Raw genomic sequence first — 25,044 nt, forward strand, 5'->3', positions numbered from 1 at the left:
AGGAGAGTATAGAGAGAAGGGGTAGAAAAAATTCAATCATTAAAATGTCCCAAAATTTTTAGTTTAAATTTTATTTTCTTATTTTTTATTTTTAATTGTTATTTTAAATTGACACATAATAATTGTACCTATTTATAAGGTACACAGTGTTATTTCGATTCACATGTACAAAGTGTGATGTTCAAATCAGGATAATTAGCATATCCATCACCATAAATATTTATCATTTTTTTGAGTTAAGAACATTTGAACTCCTCTCTTCTAGCCATTTGAAGATATATTGGACTGACTGGTTAGCTCAGTTGGTTAGAGCATGGTGCTGAAAATATACAATAAATTATTATTAGTTATAGACACCTTCCACTACTATAGAACACTAGAATTTATTCTTCCTATATAGCTGTAAGTTTGTATTTATTAATCAACCTCTCTCTATTCCCTCCCTCCCTACTACCCTTCCCAGCCTCTAGTAAGCACAATTCTACTCTCTACTTCTATGAGCTCAACTTTTTTACCTCCCACACATGAGAATATGCAGTATTTGTCTTTCTGTGCCTGACATATTTTACTTAACATAATGTGGGAGGCTAATGCTGCTATGTTCCAGGCTGATCTGTATTGTTGTGAATGACAGGATTTTATTCTTCTTTATGGTTGAGTAGTATTCCATTGTGTATATATATACCACATTTCCTTTGTCCGTTTATCTGTTGATGGACACAGGTTGATTTCATATCTTGGCTACTGTGAGTAGTGCTACAATATACATGGGGTGCAGATATCTTTGATGTACTGATTTAATTTCCTTTCAATAAATACCCAGTAGTGGGATTGCTGGATCATATGGTAGTTCTACTCTTTGTTTTTGTGGAACCTCTCTACTGTTTTCCATAATGGCTCTACTAATTTACATTCCCACCAAAAGTATATGAGTTCCATTTTCTCTGCATCCTTGCCAGCATTTGTTATGTTTTGTCTTTTTGATAATAGCCATTCAAACTAGAGTGAGTTAATATTTCAACCATAATATTGTGGTTTTAATTTGCATTTCCCTGATGATTAGCGATGCTGAGTATTTTTTATATACCTGTTGGCCATTTGTATATCTTCTTTTGAAAAATATCTATGCAGGTCCCAAATGTCCCAAATTTGATGAAAGATATGAATGTGCACATCCAGAATTCTCAACAAACCTGACAAAGGAAAACTTCAAATAGATCCATTCAGAGACACATTATAATCGAACAATCAAAAGACAAAGACAAAGACAAATTCCTGAAAGCAGTAAGAGACAAGAGACTTGTGTGTACAAAGTATCTTCAATAAGAACAACAGTTGATTTCTAATCAGGAACCATGGAGGCCAGAGGCAGTGGGATGACATATTAAAGGGCTGAAAGAAAAAAAGAAACACCCCAAAACCTGTCAACCAAGAATTCTATATCTGGCAAAATTATTTTTTACAAGTGAAGGAAAAATTATGACATTCCAGGTAAACCAAAATTGATAGAGATTGTCAGTATTAAACCTACCTGACAAGAAAGGCTGATGGGAGCTCTTCAGCCTGAAACAAAAGGATATGAGACAGTATCTCAAATCTATATGAAGAAATAGAAAACACCAGTAAAGGTAACTACATAAGTAAATATTGAAGTCAGTATTAATGCATTTTTTTGTTTATAACTCCTCTTTTTTTCTTATATGATTTAAAATACCACTGCATAAAACAATCATTATAAATCTGTTATTGACACACATATTTCTGTATAAAGATGTAATTTGTGATGTTAACAACATAAAGGGGGTAGAGCTATATAGGAGATAAGTTTTTGTATACTACTGAAACTAAGCTGATATTAATTTGAACTAGATTATAAATTAAGACAGTAATTGTAATTCACACAACAGCCACTTAGAAAATAATTTTAAAATATATGGTAAAAGAAACAAGAGGATAATCAAAATGGCATCCTGGCAAATATGTATTTAACACAAAGGAAGGAAGTAATGGAAGAATCGAAAAAGAAAAATGATAGATATATAGAAAACAAATAACAAAATGGCAGAAATAAGTTCTTTCTTATCAGTAATTACATTAAATGGAAATGGATTAAACTGTCAAAAGACAGAGATTGCAGAATGAACTAAAGAATACATGACATATGCTTTCTACAAGAGAATTACTTTAGAATCAAAGACATAAATAGGTTGAAAGTGAAAGAATAGAAGAATAGCCCAACTGGGAACAACCCAAATGTCTGTGACCAGATGACTGCACACACAAATGCTGGTATACTCGTGCAGCAGCGTACTACTTGGGGACAAAAAGGAACCAACTGTTGATGCCTGCAACAGCACGGGTGAATCTCAAAAACAATACACTGAACAAAGAAGCCATAGAACACATGTTGTATTCCACTATGTGGAGTTCAAGAGCAGGTGGAACTAATACAGGGTGATAGGAATAAGGACATTGATTGTCTCTTGGGACAGAGATGAGAAGAGCCCTCTCTGGAGTGATGGAAATGTTCCATTTCCTGACTGAGGTGGGGCTTACACGAATATGTATACGTTTGTAAAAACTCATCATACTCTACACTTACAGCCTTTGCTTTTTATAGTCTGTAAGTGATAGTTCGGTTAAAAGAGAGCGAATGAAAGGAGAGGAAGTGGGGACAGTAAGTGTAAACAACTGTGTTTTGGGGTCTTGCTGGAAGGAATGCAGAGAAATGAGCTAGTAACTGGAGGGAAAATTGAAACTGAGAGCGTGTGCATTTGTGTGCGCATGCGTGCACCCGTGTGCTCGTGCACGTGTGCCATATATGTCTGCGTGCACGTGTGTGCGCGTGAGTGTTGGAAACCACAGAGCACACACCTTCATAGAAGAGCGGTGAAGGGATATGGGATGCACGTGCACAGTTGTCTCGGAAGCAGGGAATTGGCCTCGTTTGGTTTGTCTCCAGACAGTTGAACCGGGGTTGAGGAGTGGAAGTCACAACAAGGTAGATCTTGGTTCAGCAAGAAGGACGTTTTTGAAGAGGAGAGCTATTGCCTTCTCAGGCCGCCCTGAGGGGTACTGAGCTCCTTGTCACTAGGAGTATGAGGGCTGCTCTAGCAAGAAATTCCACCCTCAAATGAGGAAGGGGAAAGTTGGGCTGGTTTAGGTCTCTTCCTGTCTCTGAATTGTCCTACCCATGGATCGAGGAATCTAAAACTTGATAGGCGGAGACGCAGGGCCAGCCCCCTGCTCCCCCTGCATGCGTGCCTGACCTTTCCTGACCTTTTGTCAGATGCTGGTGCACCTGTCTAGTTCTATGAGTTTCAGCACCGGCCTCAGAGTTTTGAAGACACGAAGCCAGATTATGTAAAAGCTGACCACTCTGATGAAATCTGCTTTGTCTTCGGAGGTGCCTTCCTGAAGGGTGACATTGTCATATTTGGTAAGAAACTGGGCTCAGGGGCATGTGCTCTTGCGGGAACAGGAAACTTGGGATGAGGAGGGGAGAAGACTCAACTCCCTGCTGTTAACAAGAAGCTCTCCGCTCGCCCCACCACTGTGCAAGAGCCTGGAGGACTGGGGCACGGGGATTTAATCACGTCTATGGTTTATAGACAAATACAGCCTTTCTCTGGAACATTCCTCCACTGTAGTTTTAGAAACCAAGATGAAAAAGAGCTGCCAACATTTGCTCGCTAAGTGTTTCTCTTTGTACTAAAGCTACAGGGATGGGCACTTTAGGGCCCTCAAGCAGTTTAATTAAAAAGAAAAGAAAAGAACCATTTTCTTCTCTCTCTCTGACCAGTGGTCTTACCATCCCTGCTCTTCCCAGAAGTCCCATGAGGCTACCACCCAGGGCTTTAAAAGGCAGGGACCCCACTTTTCATAATTCCAGCTCAAGTGGTCTGGATACAGATGAGCTCACGTGAATGCTTGTGAACTATTGCTAGAGATGTTAGCTCATTTATTTTTGAATGTATAACATGTTCAGTGCTTAAAATAACAAAGCAATCAGATGAAGTTATCAATAGAAAAAATTACAGGAAAGTTGCACACAGGAGCTGTCACTAAAATAGTTAAAAACATTACACGGTGCAGGCTCTTAACTAACTCATGGTGGCCTCTCAACAATGACAGCAGAGGTTTTCATGTACAGTGTGTTTATGCACTGTGGTGTATTCATTATTTCATTTATTCATCCTCATCTTATAACACAAGTAATAACGGAGCTACCTTCTGGGCTGACATAAGGGTTAAATAAAACAATTCTCGTAAAGCACATAGTGAGCACTTAATAAATGTTACCATTATTACTAAGGAACCATTACTAAGCCTGTACTGTGCGATGGCACATGGACTCTCCAAACTGAACAGAACAGACAATGTATGTGTCAAAGGGATAAATTCCTTGATATCTAAAGAGCTCCTAAAATCAATGAGAAAAGAACAACCTGATCTAAAACTAGGTAACGTTTATAGACAGTTTATGGAAAAGGAAACATGAGTGGCTTTTATATATGTGAAAATCTACTCGACCTTGCTTGTAACAAGACAATTGCAGACTAACGTTGGCCGAGGATGCATTTTTCATCAATCGAGGTAGGGAAGAACAACGTATTTTAAACAATGTATTTGAGTAGGTGACAAAAACAGACAATATTATACATTAATTAAAAAAAACTGTCCCAATATTTAAAATGTATGTACATGACAATTTTAATTTTAGGATTTTTAGTCTAATTATACTTGACAAGCACAAAAATATATGCGCACACTAAAGCATTGCTTTTACCAGCAAAAGATTGGAAGCGACGTAAAGATCCATCAATAAAATACTGGAAACATGAATTATATATTTATGTGCAATGCATATTAATACGTATTTATATTTATATATTATGTGTTTATGGAACAGTAAATGGCAACTTTATAGGCGACGATGTGGAACTATCTCCTGGACACAATTTCAATTAAAAAAGCAAGATGCAGAATATGTGTGCAATATCCTATCAGATGTGCAGAAAGGTGTCCACGTACACCCTTGTACATGCTCCACCTGTCCCCGGGAGGATGCTCAAGAAGCTGGTAACAACGGTTGCCCCAGAGGTGATAACTGGGTATCTGGAGGGAGGGGAGGGGAGGGAAACAAAACGGTGATGACTTGCAAGGCTTGTAAGGACCCAGCAGGAAGAGAGGTGTGAAGGGATGAATCAAACGTGAGGTCCCTTGGACTTCTGGCAAACCACTGTGAGCAGCTGGATTTTGTGACTGTGTCCTTCAGTTGGAGCCACGGAGGAGGAGAAAGTGCTGAGCCGGAAGATGCTGAAATGCTGGGCTAACGTCGCTCGCACCGGGTAAGGGAGCCTCCGGCCACCCCCACGCCAGGCAGCTTGAGGATGGGACTCTCAGCCGTGGTCCTGCTGTCACTTCCAGGAGTCCTAACGCGGGCAGTCTGCCTGTGTGGCCGGCCTACGACCTGTCCGAGCAGTACCTGAAGCTGGATTTGAACATGAGCCTCGGGTGGAAACTGAAAGAGCAGAGAGTGGCCTTTTGGACCCAAAGGCTTCCCCTGATAATGTCCACGTCTGCAGCTGTCCTCAGCCCCCTTCCTTCCTACACCTTCCTTTCTGCGCTCTTGCCTTTCTTTCTCTTCTGCTCCTGAAGAAATTATCTTCATGGGATTTCGGTTTCCCTCTCCTTCTGCAGTTTCTCCTGCGTTAGCTTCATTCCGAGTGTGGCTGCTTTCTATGGGGATGTTTGTGGGAAAAGCTGCTGTTGCTGATGTTTGACGGATTTCGGGATGATCCCCAGGGAATCTTTTTTTTAAATATAAAAAAATGCAATTTGTCTTGGATGGCAACAAGATTTTTTCAATAAATCTGGAGGAGGGCTGGTTTATTAGTTGTCATAATAATGTTGTTATCCATATGAAATAAAATCAAAATGTAAAATGTGTACAGGAAACAGAACTTAATTCTGTGCTGATAACTCTCCGTTTGCCCCCAGCTTCAGAGAAGGTGATTGTGTGTTGCCTAAAAGGTGAGTTTCTCAACCCGAATCCAAGGGGGGCTTCACCCACAAGCCAAGTATGAATGTCCTGGATATGACCAGGCTTGAGTGTGGTCTCTTCTCTGGCTCAGTGAGATGTGTGGGGGAGGAAAACATGCTGGAGAGCAATGGAAACCAGACACCATCCAAGGTCAAGAACCCAGAAGTCAAACGCCAGGCAGCAAGGGTTTGGTCAGGGACACCAAGGAGGAAAGAGGCTTCCTTGATGAGACTAATCCATCACTCAATAAATCTACATTGGGTCCCTGATATGTACCAGACATATCCCCACTGGGGATATAGTAGTAAACAAAAAACTGTTTGCTACACTACCAAATACTGGGAATCAGACATTAAATAAACATTCACACAGTGAATATCTTATAATGTAAGTTTGGTAAGTGCTACTCAGGAAAAGTAAGGTGACTCAGGAAAGTGTAACAGAGGGAACCTAATTTAGATCGAAGTCTTAGGACGCTCTCTCTAGAGAAATCATCTCTATATTAAGAAAGGATGAAATAAAGTTAGCCGTATGATAGGTAGCGAGAATGTATATATGCCCTTATTCAAAGGATGCACTCTTACTCATTATATCCATACAATCCATAGTATATCCATATAATAGGGTAATTCAGTTTTCTTTGTGATTGCCTCAAGATTACACTTGAGGTACATAGAATAGGAGGGCTTCTGAGATGCCAGTAACTTAGAGTTCATCTGGGTCAGAGATCACCAGCTCAGACTGAATCTCACTCCCAGAAGTGTTTTGTTTAGCCCACACAATGATAAAAGTGCTTTGGAATTAGTTGCCACATAATTTTAAACTGGGTGAATTTCACATTAAAAGCCATATTTCCACCTTTTCCAGAACAAACGAAGACAGAAGCTCTGGCAACAATAGGGCTGCATTCCCACATGATAATCAGGACTTCTGACAGCCCATAAAGCACCTTTGTGCAAATTAGAAGTTACTCCTTCCTCCACACCCTCTGCAGACATCTTCCAGGAAACTGTCATTAATAAATACCTATTTCTATGATGTGAACGACACCTCTGAAGTGTTACCTTCTGCAGTGCACAACCTGCACGACTGTTCTCAGCAACTCTGATGGAATAATTTGCATGAACTGAGTAGTGGCTACCCTTTACTTTTTCAAAGACATGAGCTCTCAGCTTTCCACAGTCCTCACCATTCCCCTTTGTCTTGTGACTGGCCCATTTCACTCACTGATAGTACCCAATTCCTAAAGGAGTTTCAGTTTGAGCCCATGGCCTCTTATTTTATAGGGAGCCACAGAGAGGAAAAGGGATTCACCCAAGATCACTCAGTGAATTAGCAGCAAGTCAAAACCGGGCCTTACGTCTCTTGTCTCTCCAGAGCAGGACTCTTTCTGCCATGCTGCCCACCTCCCTTGGCAGACAGTCCAAGGCTGTTGTGTTGTCTCTGACTTATGTGGTGGTGGAAGGGGTGGATCAAAATGCTTGGGCCACTTTATAGCTCTAGGAAGAGGGACCAAGCCACATGCAAGCAAGCAAGCTGCAAACTCAATAGCCTCTACAGCTGCAGAAGGCTATTTTGTACATTGATATCTGGAAAAACTAATAACTAGAAAACACCACTCATCCCCCAATAAGTTTCTAATTTTGGCAGGTGTATTACTTGGGGGAGCATATTTCCAAGGTAAGCAGATATAGGATCCTCTTTTCTCTTTCTTCCTGTCCACATGTAATCAGATCTTTTATAGTGTTAAGGATTACATATAAATGCTACTTGGCATCCTTTTTTTAATGTTAATTTTAACTTTTTCATTTAATTCAGGGTATTCTATCAGGGATATAAGTAGAAGAATCAGTTGCAGGGATTTTCCAGAATTCTATTGTCCAGGCCACGTGCCAGCCCAAGTGAAGTAGAATCTTCTTGGACGGGACCTGGAAATCTATATTTTCAGTTTCCAGGCATTCTGAGTCACACCCCTGATTAAGAACCACTGAGTCTTCATAGTGGGGCGTACATATTTTCCAAGTTCCTAGAAGCTCTCTGAAAAAATCGGCTTTAATATCTTTCCAGTGTGGATATGTCACAATCTCTTTGCATTTGATCTTCGCCAAAAGGCTGAGTAGCAGTGTCATAATCTGTTCAGTCATTAGTCTCATTCTGGACATTTATTATCATAACTTGATTAGCAACTTTGCGAATTAGTACTTTTATATTTAAATACTATTTATGGAATCCAGATTTGCAGAAGATGGACTGGGTCAAAGGCTAGGCCCTTTTTAAATTGTTCTTCTTATGTTCTGCAAATTCACTTTTCTGAAGTCACATCACTTTAGACTTATCAGCAATGTGAGTCCATATCTTATTTCACAATCACCTCTGCTTTGCTATCATTGCAAAAACATAAAATATTTGATCACTTTTAAATTGTAAAATAATTTACTTTTTCCAGAAATCCTTTCTCTTTATTTTTCAAACAATGTTGAACACAATTCACTAAATGAAACCAAAGCAAAACTTTAGGGATAAACCAAGCCCGTCTTCTCATGTGAATTTCCTAGTGTCCAGCAGGAGGCAGCATTGTAATAGAGGAAAAATGCTTCCCTCTAGTCTGTGGCTTCTGTGCTGCTGGTCATGTGATACTGTAGAACTTGAACAGAAAAGAAACCCGCTCAGAATAGTTAAGTGACAAACCAATACCACAATTTGTTGTCCTTTTTCCGTGTAACATTTGGAAAGAGGAAGAGGTACAATCCACTCCCTGAAGAGTGTGACTGGAGGGACCCAACTCGCTAGCAGAACAGAAGTGGAGCCAGCAGTTCTTTTCTTGTCCAATTTTTGTTCTTTTCCCTCAAGTCCTTGGAGCCTGCCTCTGGTGGGCATAAAGGAGCCCCACCCCTATGGCTCCCTGTTCCTCCTTCTTCTCCCCATGAGACCTTTGGACTCTACACCATTTGCCCAGTCTCAAAGCCCAGTTCTCCTCTCTCTCTGGCCCTGGCTTTGAGTCACACAATTCCATTCAGTTTCCCCCTGGGCAGAGGTGAGGGAGACAGTGGGAGGAACGCTCAGGCCCTGCACCTGGGAAGCTGCCCTACCTGGTGCTGCTGCAGGTGACCCATTCACAAAGCAAACCTCCCTTCCCACAGCTGAGACAGATCCCATTAGCTCATAGCCCTTGTGCTCTCCTAAAACCTTGTGTTAAGAGTGTTCCCTGGGAAGGGAAGGGCAGGAGAGAAAAAACTCATCTGCCACTTGATTGTGTCACAGTGCAAGGAGATTCATTGGCGAAGAGCTTGCTGTGGTCCACGGTGGGTTGGAGCTCATTAGCCAAAACAGCATGGTACGGGCATAAAAACAGACACTCAGACCAGTGGAACAGAATAGAGAACCCAGAAATCAACCCATATACCTACAGCCAACTGATCTTTGATAAAGGCACCAAGAGCATACGTTGGGGAAAAGACTGCCTTGCCTCTTCAATAAATGGTGCTGGGAAAACTGGACATCCATATGCAGAAGAATAAAACTAGACCTGTACCTCTTACCATATACTAGAATTAACTCAAAATAGATTAAAGAATTGAATATATGTCCTGAAACTATAAAACTCCTAAAAGAATACATAGGGGAGACACTTCAGGAAGTAGCACTGAGCAAAGACTTTATGAATATGACCTGAAAAGCACAGGCAATAACAGGAAAAATAAACAAATGGAATTATATCAAACTAAAAAGCTTCTGCACAGCAAAAGAAACAATTAGCAGAGTGATAATACAACCTACAGAGTAGGAGAAAATATTTGCAAACTATGTATCCAACAAAGGATTAATATCTAGAATATACAAGAAACATAAACAACGAAACAGTTAAAAAACAAGTAACCCAATTAAAAAATGGGCAAAGGAGCTGAACAGGCATTTCTCAAAGGAAGATATACGAATGGCCAACAGACACATGAAAAAATGCTCAGCATCACTCAGCCTCCAGGAAATGCAAGTCAAAACCACACTGAGATACCATCTCACACTATCTAGACTGGCTGTAATCAAAAAGAGAAAGAGTAACAAAGGCTGGTGAGGATGTGGAGAAAAGGAAACCCTCCTATACTGTTGGTGGGACTGTAAAATGGTGCTGCCATTATGGAAAATGACATGGAGGTTCCTCAAACCACTACAGATAGAACTGCCATATGATTCAGCAATCCCACTGCACAGAAATGGAAATAATCTTGCTGAAGGGACACCTGTACTCCCATGTTTATTGCAAGTCTCTTTACAATAGCCAAGAGTTGGAACCAACCTAAATGTCCATCGTTGGATGGCTGGAGAAGGAAAATGTGGTATAATTATGCAATGGAATACTACTCTACCATTAAAAAGAATGAAATACTGCCACTTGCAGCAACATGGATGAACATAGAGAAAATCGTGTTAAGTGAAATAAGCCAGACACACAGAGAAATACCACATGTACTTGCTTGTATGGGGGAGCTAATAAAAAACAAACAAATAAAAAAAGATACAACAATCACAATAGTACATTGAACTTTTAAGAGAAGAAAACAGAACTGAGGTTACCCAGAGGTGGGAAAGGGGAGGAGAGATGGGAGAAGAAGAGGACTTGGTAAAGGGTCACGAAAATCAATTACATTGCACAAAGAAGAATATACTAATTATCCTGGTTTGATCATGACATATTGCACATGGGTATTGATATTCAATGCCATACCCCACAGATATGTACAATCAACTATGTTCCAATAATAAATAAATAAAGCACAATGAAATACCTGCTAACAAACTTCCTGGTAAAGATAATTTTATTCTTCATTTACTATTATTATTATTATATTTGGAATAAAGAAGCCAACAATGCATTAAAAAAAAAAAAAAAGACACAGAATGGGTAGGAAGAGGAACGGCCAGCAGCTCTCCCCGTTGAGATCCACCCAGGCCAAAGTTTCCCACAGGCTCTCTGCCTCTGCCAGCCCTAGAACTGGACTGACCCTGTGGACTCTGACCGCCTAATCACAACAGATATCAGAAGATCCTCAGCGGGGGGTCAGTAATGTGATTTCTATCCAGAGGTCTGAGTGTCAGAAGAAAGGAGTTTCCTGAAGCTCAAGGAAATGGCTGTAGAGACAATGACTTTTGATGAAGTCAATGCCTGGTCACCAATTAGTGGTCACAATGATGGACAAGTTTGTCCCTGCCCTCGTATTACTAACTGACCATCAATGGTCCCCTCTACCCACTGAGTAACTTATTTTCAGGAATGTACATCTGTAAATCAACTGTTGCACACAGTAAAACTAATCAAGAAATTAGACAGTAAAGAATAAGAACCAGGATTGGCCAGTGAGGTCAGTTGGTTAGAGCACAGCCTTGTAAGACCAAGGTCAAGGGTTCAGTTCCCCATACCAGCCAGCCTCTGTTATATATTAAGTTCTTAAGGCCTGGTACAAACTGTTAAGTTTTTAAATTAAATATAACACACATACAAGAAAGTATATGTGTGTATGTATGTAGGTATATGTGTGTGTATAATATATTTGTGTATATATACATACACTCACAGATGAAATATACATATTATGTCTGGATGAATTTTACTAACTGATCACACTTGTGTAATCAGCACCCAGATAAAGAAACAGAATATTATCAGCAAGCCAGAAGCCATCTTGAGCTCAATTCCAGGCTCTGTCCACCACGCCCTCCCTGCCCATCAGTGTGTAGTGGTAGCCACTGTCCTTACTTCTAGTAGTATATATGAGAGTACTTCAAAAAGTTTGTGGAAAAATAGAATTAAAAGATAATATAGATCTTTCCAGGAACTTTTTGAAGTGCCCTTATATCAGTTTTTCCAGGTTCTGTGCTTTGTATAAACAGAATCATGTACTCTTGCATCTGGCTTCTTTCTTTCAACATTGTGTTTGTGAGATTCATCTGTATGGTTGTGTGTGGTTGTAGTTTGTTCATCGTTATTGCTATATAGTCATGCATTGTGTGAATATGCCATGACGTGCTGTCGTTGGGCATTTGGATAGTGTCTTAGGTAGCTCAGGCTGCCATAACAAATTACTATAGAGTGCGTGGCTTAAACAACAGAAGTTTATTTTCACACAGTTCTGGAGCCTAGCACTTCCAGATCAAGGTGCTGGACAATTTGATTCCTGATGAGGGCTCTCTTCCTGGCTTGCAGACATCAGCCTTCTCACTGTGTCATCACATGGCCTTTCTTCTGTGCATGTACAGGGAGAGCACTCTGGTGTCTCTTCTGCTTCTAAGGATGCAAATTCTGCTTGACCAGGACCCTATCCTTATGATCTATTTAACCTGAATCATCTCCATAAAGGCCCTATCTCCAAACACAGTCACACTGGGGGTTGGGGCCTCAACATAGGAATTTTTGTGGGGACATAATTCAGTTCCTAATATACAGTCTTTAGTTTTAGGTTTATAAATTGTTTTAGGTTATTATAAATAGAGTAGTCATGAATATTCTAGAACATGTCTTTTAATGACTACATGCATGCATTTCTATTGGATATATACTGAAGAGTGGCTTTGCTGGGTTGTAGGGATTGCACATGTTAACTTTAGTATTCACTCCAAAAAATTTTCCAAAGTAGTTGTACCGATTTGCAATTGTAGCAGCACAGTAGGAGTTATTCCATGTTGCTGTTGATACTTGATATTTTCAGAAGGACTGGTACACTTTGATTCTAATTCGTCTTTTTTTTTTTGGCAGCTAGCTGGTATGGGGAACTGAACCCTTGACCTTGGTCTTACAAGGCTGTGCTCTAACCAACTGACCTCACTGGCCAATCCTGGTTCTTATTCTTTACTGTCTAATTTCTTGATTAGTTTTTCTGTATGCAGCAGTTGATTTACAGATGTACATTCCTGAAAATAAGTTACTCAGTGGGTAAAGGGGACCGTTGATGGTCAGCTAGTAATATAAGGGCAGGGAAAACCTTGTCCATCATTGTGACCACTAATTGGTGACCAGGCATTGACTTCATCAAAAGTCATTGTCTCTACAGCCATTTCCTTGAGCTTCAGGAAACTCCTTTCTTCTGACACTCAGACCTCTGGATAGAGATCACATTATTGACCCCCGCTGAGGATCTTCTGATATCTGTTGTGATTAGGCGGTCAGAGTCCACAGGGTCAGTCCAGTTCTAGGGCTGACAGAGGCAGAGAGCCTGTGGGAAACTTTGGCCTGGGGTGGATCTCAACAGGGAGAGCTGCACTCCCCGTGGGCATAAGTACTTCTAAATCCAGTCTTCTGCTGTCTGCATTTTTCATTCATATCTGCTTGGCAACATCCTCCTCCCTATGCGTTGACTCCCACTTTCTCTGCTCTAAAGCAGTTCTCATCGCTGTGACCTTACAGCTCCTGAAATGTTGTCTCCTCTCCCCCTCTGTTTGTCTATGTGGGTTTGTGCTTTGAAAACTTAATTTTACTGTCCCTTTAGAAAAATTGAGAGAGTGGAAGTTTTCAGATCTACCTTCTTTCATAAGAGGTAGTGAACTGATTTTTTTTCATAAACACTTAAAAACAACATTTTCCCACATTTTTGACAGCTACATTTTATCCCACAGGATAAATACTCAATAAATTATTGAACTCTTTACTATTGTTGACCATTCAGATTTTTTCTTGTATTTTACTTTCTAAACTTCACCGAGGTGAACATCTGACACATATGTCTTTAGGCTCCTACAGAGTTATTCCTAGAGAACAGAGTTTTGAAGTATAGGTTTTATTATTATTTAGGTATGGCAAGGCTGACAGATCAGGAGATGACTGCCAGTGAAAAGAGAGTTTGTTACTCACAGATCCCAAGACATCACCGGGAGTGGGAGTCCACTTGGGGAAAGCACTGTGGTCATTCAGGAGGAGGTCGTGGTGAGAATGTGGGCAAGAGCCTTTATTGTGGTTTCCACGGGAAGGAAGTGGTACGGCAGGGTAAGCAGATTTAGGATTGGCCAGTTTGAGTAATTTCAGTGGGCTTGGCGCACAGGGGCTGTTCTGTCTGGTACCTGCCTTTTGGGTGATTCGGGCAGGCAGTTAGTGGTCCACAGTATGAGAGCCTGATAAAGAAGTTTGTTGGGAGTGTGGGTTCTAGATTGGTTAGTATGTATATGAAAAGACTGCTCACAAGAGAGTGGTTTACTATCTCTAGGAATTAGCTAGCCCTGGGAGGGGCAGTCCCTCCAGGGCTAGCAAGGCCCCAGATGTCAAAGCACCAGAATAGGGAAAATAAAGAATATGGTTACTACAAATTATTATGGCAGAGAAGATGCCTCTTTTAAGTGTTAGGATAGATTTAGCCAAATTGCCCCTAGGAAAGCTTGTACTAATTTATTGCTTGCATCAGCGGTGGAAGTTTCTGTTTTTCAATACTCTTGCCAATACTTGGCAGTACCACTAACACTAGTGGCAACAATATTTGCCAATTCAATAGGTGCAATTGGGGTGTCTGGTTAGAATTTGCATGTCTTGGTGGACAACCTGTTTTCTCTTAAAAGGACATTTTGTATGTGTGTAGCTTGAAGACGTCTTTGGACCTGGCTGATGGGATGGAGGGGAACTGTGGACGTTCTCATCCTTCCCCACATCCACACCCATATGACCCCTGATGTGCTCCCGACTTGCTTCCATAAAAGGACAAGCAGGGACAGAATAGACAATGACTTTGGGAGTCTCAGAAGGGCTACAATTCTCCGCCACCCCCTGAGCTGCCAAGCAGCCCACAAGGCATTCTAGAGATTTCATCCCCCCAGGACCTTCTAAAGTGAGAACTGAGGAACAGCATCAGTAGATGCTGGATTTGGCCAAGGCTTTGTACAGCCCAGGTTTTTGGAGAAGCTTATGTCATTTACTCTTGCTGAGCCCTGTGTGAGCCCAAAAGACCAAGCTTTCACACGCAGGGGACTTAACCGTCTCTGGAAAGGGGAGCTCGCTTTTCACCCTCTCTAATGACTGTTCTGGAGATTTCCTTTCAAAGTAAACTTGCCGGTCCCTCCAAATGGCTTGCCTGCTTCTGCCAGATTCTACTTTCAGAAAAGCCCTTTTCATCTTGTTGTTCCCAGGATTAAAGGCTTTTCACAGGCTCCCCATTATCTGAGGATAAAGTCTGTTCTCTTTAGCCTGGTATGCAAGCCCTCTGTCGTCACATCACCCTTCCAGTCCAACTGGCCTTCCCAGACGGTCCCCAAATCTGCCTCGTACCACTGCTGATGTCCTCTCTGCTCCTCCAAATCCTGCCCGTCTCTTAACACTCAGTACTCTCAGGAGGCATCACGGTCTTGGGCATTAACATGTATAAACAGTGACAATTCTCAGGGCAAGAAAATACACAAACACTTCTCTATATTAAGGCCACCCTATCCACCCAGATGTTTATAATATAATCTAGTTTGGGTTTTGAGAACCTTTTTCAGATTACAATTAGATTTTAACTTTTCTGGGTTTCTTTTTTTACATGTTTTTCTGAATCACCCTTTTTCTTTTTTTTATTCTTGAACAGCGGACGGAAAGCTTTATGGAAAAGCCCTAACAAATAGGGACTGGTTTTAATCAGGCTCTTGTGATTTGAATAAAAGAAATATAAAAACACAGTGTTTATCAGAGCGTAGTGCACTTATTCCTGGAGTTATGCAAGATCATTTCAGATGGCATACAATCTTTAAGGCATTTATATAATGGTTATGTGTTTATTTTGCTGTGTATTAGGAAAAAACGTCCTAATATCAAATTCATGATTTAGTGAGTGTTATTTGTGGCAAGGATTTCTGGCAGTTCATTGAAATCTGCCCTACCTTCTTTGGCACACACCAGACCTCTTTCTCAGTCTTCTTCGCAATGCGATTGATCATGTGACTAAATCGTCTCCAATGCAACATGAGTGGAAACGAGGAGGCCACCTCCAGGCCTGGCGTGTAACTCCCCACGGTCACTCCTCCATGCTCATTCCCCTTCCAGGTGACTAGAACCAACACCCAGGGCAACTTCAGAAACCATAAGTTAACCACAGCAAAGCCACCATAGTCTATATCAGGGCTCAGCAAACTACTGCCCAAGGGCCAAATGTGGCCTGCAGACTACTTTTAAAATTAAAGTTTTATTGAAACATAGCCACGCCCATTTGCTTATGTATTGTCTGTGGCCCCTGCCACTACAACAGCAGAGTTGAGGAGTTGCCACAGGGACCATAGGGACTGCAAAGACTATTTACTATCTGGTCCTTTAAAGAAAGTTTGCTGAAAGCCTGGCCTAGATCCCTGAATGTCCACATGGAGGACAGATACCTTGTTGACCTGAACAACCCTGTAGTTCTTTATATAAGAGAAAAATAAATCACTCTGGGCCTTTATGCTGCTTTCACTAGTGCTTTCTTACTCAGCAGTCCCAGGGTGATTGCCTGATGCAGGTGGCCTGAATGCCAGTTGCTTGTGCCATTCAGGATGACCACACATGCCCTGGGGGAGTGCAGTGTTCCCCTCTGTGACCCACCTCCAGGCCAAAATTTCCCTCAGACTCTCTGACTCAGACAGTCCTAGGACTGAATTGGCCCCAGGAAATCTGACCCCCTAATTACAAGACAGCATCAAGGGCCTTGAGAGGTGTAAATATAATGCAAATTTTGCCCAATAATCCTAATGTCAAAAAGAAAAAGAAGCTCCCTGAAGCACAAGGAAATGGGCTATAGTCACAATAATCCTCAACAAAGCCAAAGCCTTCTCACCTAACAATCATGACCATTGTGGTCAAGTCTGTCACTGCCTTTATATTTCTTTTTTTTTGTCTCTTTTTTTTTTGTTTTTTTGTGACCGGCCGCACCACGCTCAGCCAGTGAGTGCACCGGCCATCCTTATATACGATCCGAACCTGCAGCGGGAGCACTGCTGCGCTCCCAGCGCTGCACTCTCCCAAGTGTGCCACGGGGCCGGCCCACTGCCTTTATATTTCTAAATAAGCATCAGTCATGAACATTTCCCATTCAGTGACTTATTTTCAGGTACAGGCTTTTGTCGACTGGATGTGTTATTACTTCCATGTCCTTATTTACTTTTTGTTTTTACTATCGTTTTAATTTTTTAAAAATATGGTGGCACTTTTTCCATGCTTACCTTTAATTTATGGCACGTTATACCGGTCTTCCACTTATGAAAATGATGTAAAATCTCCTTTTCTAATGAGTCTGATAAAATAAAAAGAGTTAATCCATTTTAAAAAACCTGATAATAATACTACAGATGATACACTGGTATGACAAAAATATGATATTAGTATGACCATAACTGAGGTTCCAGAAACACTGCATATGTCTAGGCTGCATTGGAAAATGTCATAGAATTCTAGATTCATAGAGTGTCGAGCCATGGTGAATGGTGCACGAGAGGGCACCTCTTCCAGAGCCACTCCTGCCTCTTACCACCTCTCTTCCCAGAAAGAATCCCCAAATGCCACCCAGTTGGTTCCCAGACTTCTGGTCACCCAGTGCCACATTCTCTAGCACTCAATCCATACCTGAGTTATCCCATGATTAACAGGCCAAGCTGCGTGAGCAGCCCAATAGGACACGGGCTTGCTCTTGTCCAATGCCTCATCAAATATGTGCTCTTCATATATCTGTTGAGTAAATCGATGGATGTAGAGAGGTTTGGGGGGGATTAATTTGAAACTCCTAGGGGCACCTACTCTTCCAAATCCTGCCCAACTGCTTAGGAGTTAAGGCCAGTTCTCAGGATTTTACTCTCCGGATTCTATAATCACATGGGAAACCTTAGGTAGTTCCCCGGGGGAAAAGCAATAATCCCAATCAACTGCCACCTAAAGAGATGTATCAATAATAGCTAAAGTGATGCAGGGAAATTTCACATGTTAAGAAAAAATAAGATCTGGCATGAGGCTTGATAGACTACAGCCTTACCCATTACTTTTGCAGAGTCATCGTGACCCAGGAATGTGCTTCAGAGGCTGCAGTCAGGTGCAGGAAAGGTCTAGGAGTGGCTGCCTCTGTTTGCAGAATTGGCTGGTGTCACCAGTGGGCATGTGGTTGAACAGTGAATCAGGAGAATAATTCATCCCTACCTTTTATATTTTGCTGAGACAGCACCATACAATCTTCATAGGCTGAGAGCCTGGGCTGGTGCCCAGGTTTCAAAGGCCAGCTGGCTAGGGCAAAAGGATGGTAACGTACGTGTGTGTGTGTGTGTGTGTATGTGTGTTGTGTAAGTGATTGGCAACGGCATTGTCTACTTAGCAAGACCACCCAGATTGTCCCATGTGGGTAGAGACAGAGGTGCTTTTTATAAGGGTGCTTTTTATGACCCGTGTTTCTCTCCTGAATAAAAGTAAGGCAGGAACCCCAGCCCAGGTTCCTTTCTAGAGTCAGTCACCTCTGCAGACTGATTCTAGTGCTGTCTCAATGTCCTCACCCTCGACACAGGGCTCCCCCTCACCAGCCTGCTGCAGTGGATAGAATGGGTGCTAATGAGCACCCCTGTTGAATTTGGGTCACCAGAAGCTTTGTTTCAGCCAAAACCTGTGGCCTTGGGCAAGAACCCATGCCCATCTCTGGGGTTGTCTTGTACTTTATGGCTGCTGGTTGCCCAATCCTCCCTGCTGTCAATATTGGTCTGGCTGCCAAGTGACACTGGAAAAACAGAACAAATCTCCCAGGTAGATGCTTCTTTCTCTGGCCTTTTGTAACCCCTCGGCCCTAGCCCCTCATCCTGGACCCATGAGCTGACAATGCGATCGTGTACAAAATCAAGATATTTTGCCTTATGATAAGGCTGGCAGTTAGAACACCTCCCTGATCCATTAAAGCCAGTGAGACGGCTGCCCCCTGAAACATAGAGAATATGGTGAAGTCAAAAGCCTCAAGCTCTGGTCCCAACTTTGCCAATTGATTTGTTGCGTGACCTTAGTCAACCCCTCCCCATCTCTGGGCCTTAGTTTCCTCAGGGCATGAAGAAAGAAACTGGGTTGGGACTACGTGTTAGTTTGCTTAGGCTGCCTTAACAGAACACCACAGACTGGGTGGTTTACACATTTATTTCCTCACAGTTCAAGATCAAGCTGCTGGCAGGGCTGGTTTGCTCTGAGGCCATCCGCCTTGGCCTGCAGAAGGCTGTGTCCTTGCTGCCTCTTCACATGCTTGTCCCTCTGCATGTACACACCCCTGGTGTCTCTCTGTCCAAATTTCCTCTACTTGTGAGGATAGTAGTCAGATTAGACTTGGGCCCACAACAATGGCCTCATTTTAATGTAATCACCTCTTTAAAGGCCCTGTCTTCAATACAGTCACATTCTGAGGTACCGGAGGTTTGGGTATCAACACAAGAACTTTGGGTGTACACAATTCGACCCACAGCAGGCTGTATGGCTCATTTGGTCAAAGCCTTGCTTTGAGTTTCCCCAGAAGCAGACTTAACTCAAGGATTCAAGTGCAAATTGTTTATCTGGGAGGTGCAGGAAACAGTGGCGGGAGTAGGATCGTGAGGTAGGGAAGGGAACACAGCCTATAAAGGTCTACTATGAAGCTGGTTACTATTGGGGTGACTGGAGCTTAATCTCAAGAGAAACTGTAGGAAAAGGGTATGTATTTCAATGTTATTCCACCAGATGAGGGAGGGAGCTGAGGTATTTATACTCCCATCAGTCTTGATTGAGGGCTCCTCCAGGGGGTGGGAGGACTGTTATCCCTCGAATTTCTGGCCTGCAGTGCACAGAATGGCTTGGTTGACTTGCAGGAAATCCCTCAAGCAGAGAAGAGCCCCCGGCAGTTGGAAGTCATGAGAGCAGTAAAGCTGTAAGGCCCAACAGGAATGGCCGGCCACCCACAGCATCCATTCTGGCCCTGACTTCCAGGAAAGAGGCTGTGAGTGTGTGCACACCTGTTCGGGGGAGGCAGGAGAGACCAAAGCGACAAAGTCCTCTGTGTCACTGATTACCACTTACTTGCGATCTGCCTGTATTTGTCAGGGTAGGCTACACCGAAACTTTGTATAGTGGCTCAAACGTGATAGGTCTTTATTCTCCCTCACATAAAGTCTAAAACACTATTGTAGATCAGACAGCAGCTGTCGTCCAAATGCAGTTCAGCGACACAGGCTCCTGCCACCTTGTCACTTCACCATCCCCTCCTCTAGCTGGTTGTAGGGGCCACAGGGGGCATGGAGGACCCAGCTTCCTCTTTACCGTGCTGTCCTGCACCCGACTCTGCCTCATGTCCCCTCTGACTCCATTGGCAAGGACTGATCTTATGACTGCAAGTAAATGTGAGGGGGACTGGCTCATGGATTCTTGGCTGGGCAATGCCTTCCCAGCGACAAGTCTCCCCTGGGGAAGGGGCATCACAAAGTCTGAACAGTCAGAAAATGCCTCTGGCACCCAGCCACTGCTTCTCCCAATAACCCCAGAGCTCTGTTTCCAGCCACTGGTCTCCTCTGAATAGCCTCACATAGCCCCCAGCTCCCCATCCTTCCTGGCAGCCTGGAGGATTCAAAATGGATCAGCAGAAAGACATGGGCACTTTGAAGGGGTGGAGGCAGGGAGATCCCAGAAGAGAGAGGCTGCATGAGACCATGCACAGGCCAATCAAGCACATGCTTAGGGCACCAACCAGGCTGGTTTTTCAAAAACCTTCTGACATTCAGCAGAGCGGCTCAGACTACAGCCTATAAAGTCAGGCAGGTTTTATAGTCCCCAGCCCTTCCTCTTACCTTGGGCCAGTTCTTTAACCACACTGAGCCTCAGGCAATGAGTGTCAGTCTCACAGGGTTGTCTGAAAACTGAGAGCCTGCATACAAACCACTCTGCACAATGCTTGCTGCACAGTAAGCGCTCAATCAATACTTCTCAAATAATTTTTATGGATGAATACAAGTGGAAAATACAAATAAGTAAAATCATTCTCAATCTTACAGCCAGGAAATGGCTGTCGTAATACTAATTAGATGTATAACCTTCCAGAATTTTTCTTATGCAAATATATTATTCTTATTAAAACATGATCAGATTATACAGCAAACCCTTGAACAACACAGTTTGAGATGCGTAGGTCCACTTATATGTGGATTTATTTCAATAGATATCTTGGAAAAATTTTGGAAAAAATGAATTCATGACATACCTAAGCAGTTAAGTAGCCTACCTAAGCGTAGGCTACTAGTAGTTAAGTAATGAAGCAGCACCTGCCCCCCCACCACCACTTCTCCCTGCCAGGGCGCTTAGTGTGAACCCAACAAGTCGAAAGTTATATACGAATTTCGACTGTTAGGGAACGTAGGTGTCCCAACCCCCATGTTGTTCAAAAGTCAACTGTACATAAAGGGATTTTTAAAACATATATTTATTTTATTGAAATATAGTTCACATATCATAACATTTACCTTTTTAAAGTGTACAGTTCAGTGGTTTTTAGTATGTTCACAAATATCACCACTGTCTATTCCCAGGACATTTCATCATCCCTCAACGAAACATCATATGTATTGGCAGTCATTCTTTATTGCCTCCTTTCTCAGCCTCAGGCAACCACCAACTTTGTCTCTATGGATTTGCCTATTCTGGAAATTTCATACAAATGGAATCATACAATGTGGAATTTCATGGCTGGCTTCTTTCATTTAGGGTAATGTTTTAAAGTTTCATCTGTATTAGAGCATATTCTACTCATGGCTGAATACTATTCCACTGTATGGGTAGACCACAATTTTATTTAGCCATTCGTCATTACATGGACACTTTCTTTGGTGGTTTCCACTTTTTGGCTACTATGAACATACTATTTGTGTACATGTTTCTGTATGGAAATGTTTTCAGTTATCCTGACTATATTCCTAGGGGTGGAATTGCTGGGTCATATGGTATCTCCATGTTTAACATTTTGAGGAATTGCCAGTCTGTTTCCCAAAGCAGTCTAACAATTTATAACCTGTTTTTCCCTTCACAATACATCATGACTTTGTCAATAAATAGAGATGTGCATGACTACTTTGAGTGAGTACATAGTATTTCTTTAGTCGGCTGTACCAGAGTGAATTTAACCAATTCTCTGTCCTTGGACATGTAATAAGATCATTGAAGAGCCTTTGATCATCTTCCTTGTGTCCCCAGCAGTTTGTAAAATACACTTTTCGGGGTGTACCCAGAGAGTTTTGAATCCCTCTAATTTGGTGATTCCATGTTACACAGCACCGCCCCCCCCCCCCCCCGCGCCAACCTGTCTTGTCTACTACGTGGGGAACTCCTTGAGACAATGGACTATGTCTTGGATTCACCTTTGTATCCATAACACCTCGCCAAGTGCCAGGCATTTGGGTAAATGCTTGAAGTATGAATGGATAAATGGCGGGATAGGTGATCAGAGCCGGGCACTGTGGAGAGATGGAGTTCATTTTCACATTCTGCTCAAAAAGCCCTGCTTTGAAAGGTAGTGAGTTCCCTGACCCTGGAGGTGTGTGACAGGAGGCTGGGCCATTTGGCAGGAATACTGTAAAGCTAATGTAAGCATCAGAAAGGACAACAGCTGGAATTTAAGGCCGCTTCCAAACTCAGAGCCTAGAACTCTATAAACTACAAGCCCAGGGAGCTAAGAGATGTGTCCTCAGTTACCCGTTTGGGCAGTTGCTGGACCGTGAGTGACTCTGGAAACTTTCAGTCTTGCTTTGAGGACCCCAGACCAAAGCTGCCCTTTGCCTGAAGGCATCTGCTGCACCTGCCTTTGGGAAGCTCGCAGCACACCGAGGCTAGGGTCCTGTCCTACCCAGGAGAAGCCCTCACATAACGAGTTGTCTGACCATTTCTGGCAATGTGTAATCCAAGCGTTTAGGCCGAACTGTTTAGATAAGAGGGTGAACTCCTGGCGGGCGTGGCTCGGAGGCCCAACAGGCAACCAGACAGATTTCAGAAGGGGCCCGGCTTTTCTGTTACCACGGATTAGGCAATCGGGCTGCGGGGACGGGAGGTCGGGGGCGGAGTCCGGGCTCTGGGGCGACACCTGCGCAGGCCGCTGAGCTGCACCGAGACCTCGCAGGCCCCGCGCGCTGCTGCCCGTCCACGATGTGGCTCCGTGCTCTGGTCCTGACCTCTCTCGCCGCTTGCACGGCTTGGGGTGAGTCCTGAAATACAAACAGCAAATGTCGGGGCGCACATTTAGAAATCCTTGTCCTGGGTCGAGGTGGATGGAGATGCGATAGGACAAAAATATGGCAGGTCCTGTTCCGCAGCGGCGCGCGCCCTCTGCAGTTGGACTCGAACCTGGAGCCGCGGAGCCCAGGCAGCCCCGGCCCCGCGCAGACGCGCAGAGACAAACGCTCAGCCTGCAGCGGCACGCGCCGGGCGCGGGAGGGCGACACCTGAGGAATTTAGGGAGCTCGGTTCATCTCCCCCGTGACTGTTAGTCCAGATAGGGCCAGTCACGGGGAGTGGCTTAGCAGGGTATTAAAAGCATCGACTCTGAAGCCAGAGTGCGCGGGTTTGAATCTCAGTTCAGCACTTCCTAGCCCTGTGTCCTTAGGCAAGATACTTAACTTTTCTGTGCCTCGGTCACCACGTCTTTAATTTAGGGATGACCTACCTGGGCGGTTGTTTCTAAAGCACTTAGGATAGTGCCTGGTATTGAGAAGGTACAGAAAAGGGACAGATAAATAAAGGGATTGTATTAAAATGTAGTGTATTAATAGACATTTTGAGGTGTGGCCAGGCCAACATATCAGGAGCCAGCTGCAATTGGGACAAAAGTGTTATTTATATTCCCAGAGGAGGGGCGCGCCACCGGGGTGGGGAAGAAGCGGGAGGGAAAGCACCAGCGTCAGTCAGGAGGCGGGCAGGGGCGGTGCTGTGGGCAAGAGCCTTTACTGTGGTTTCCACTGGACAGAAGAGGCAAGGCAGGGTAAGCAGGCTGGGGATTGGCTGGTTTGAATAATTTCAGGGTCTTTGGAGCACAAGGGCTGTCCCTAGTTGTCTAGTATCTGTCTCTGAGGTGATCAGGGCAGGTGGATAGTGGCCCAGGGTGTGAGACCTGATAAAGGAGGTGGCTGGGGTGTGGGCTCTGGATTGATTGGACCCTGGGAAAGACAGTTCCTCCAGGGTCAGAAAGGCCTCAGATGCCAAAGTGTGAGAATACAGAAAATAAAATAAATGGTTAATACAGGGGTAGAGCGAGGGACCTCAGAATGCATCTGTGCCATTTTACAGACGGAGAAACTGAGACTCAGAGAGGGATATGTACTTGCCAAAGGTCAAGTGGAAAATCATGCCCTGGTTTATCTCTGGCTTCTGAATCCAGAGCCAGTGCCCTGCCTGACATTCTACCAATGCCTGAAAGCCCATACCCCGTCTGGATTTTGTCTTCTTTCTGGCTGTGTGAGGCTGTTAGAGGCCAGGAACTGAGTGCAAGGGCGGAGTAAGAAAGGAAAGGAACCAAATCTGGAGTGGAACATTCCTTTACCGTTGGTTCCCCCATGACAATGCCATCCCATATCCATCTTTAGGAAGTTGATATGGGCTGCTTACATTTCCTCAGTTTTCTCATCTGCAAAATGGGCATATTAACACCTACCTAGCTAAGCTTTTTCGAGCATTATGTTAAAGAAAGTGGAATGCACGTCTGGCTCAGTAAGTGCTCAGTATGTGTCCATTACATGTGATATAGGTGGTAACTCCTCATACCACTGTTGTTTACGCCTCCCACCCCACCCACCTGCTTTTTCTCCCTTGGCAATTTGGCTTCTATGCACTTCATCTCTGCTGAAGGATATCACTGACCCAATTAAGGCCAAGCCCAGTGGTTTCTTCTTGGACTTTACCCTCCTTCACCTCTTTGAAGCACTCAGCACTCTCGGCCAGCGCCTCCTCCTCCTCCCTGGGCTCCCATGACACCGTGACGGTCTCCTGCCACTGCTCTGACGGACATGCTCAGTCTCGCTGTAGCTGTCCCTTTGTTTGGTCTTCAGCTCTTTCTCTTCTCTCGCAC

General features: G+C 43.4%; 1 protein-coding gene across 1 annotated transcript in view; it reads left to right on the forward strand.

The window, feature by feature from the left end:
* Nucleotides 1-23,109: 23,109 nt before the first annotated feature.
* Nucleotides 23,110-25,044, forward strand: part of LOC134387046 (liver carboxylesterase 1-like) — a 30,061-nt gene continuing 28,126 nt past the window's right edge. Inside the window, exon 1 of the mRNA XM_063109267.1 lies at nucleotides 23,110-23,181. Coding sequence (XP_062965337.1) covers nucleotides 23,130-23,181 — 52 coding nt within the window. The 5' untranslated portion in view covers nucleotides 23,110-23,129. The remainder of the gene's footprint in view (nucleotides 23,182-25,044) is intronic.

The sequence above is a fragment of the Cynocephalus volans genome, chromosome 10, assembly GCF_027409185.1.
Source record: "Cynocephalus volans isolate mCynVol1 chromosome 10, mCynVol1.pri, whole genome shotgun sequence".
Classification (NCBI taxonomy): Eukaryota; Metazoa; Chordata; class Mammalia; order Dermoptera; family Cynocephalidae; genus Cynocephalus; species Cynocephalus volans.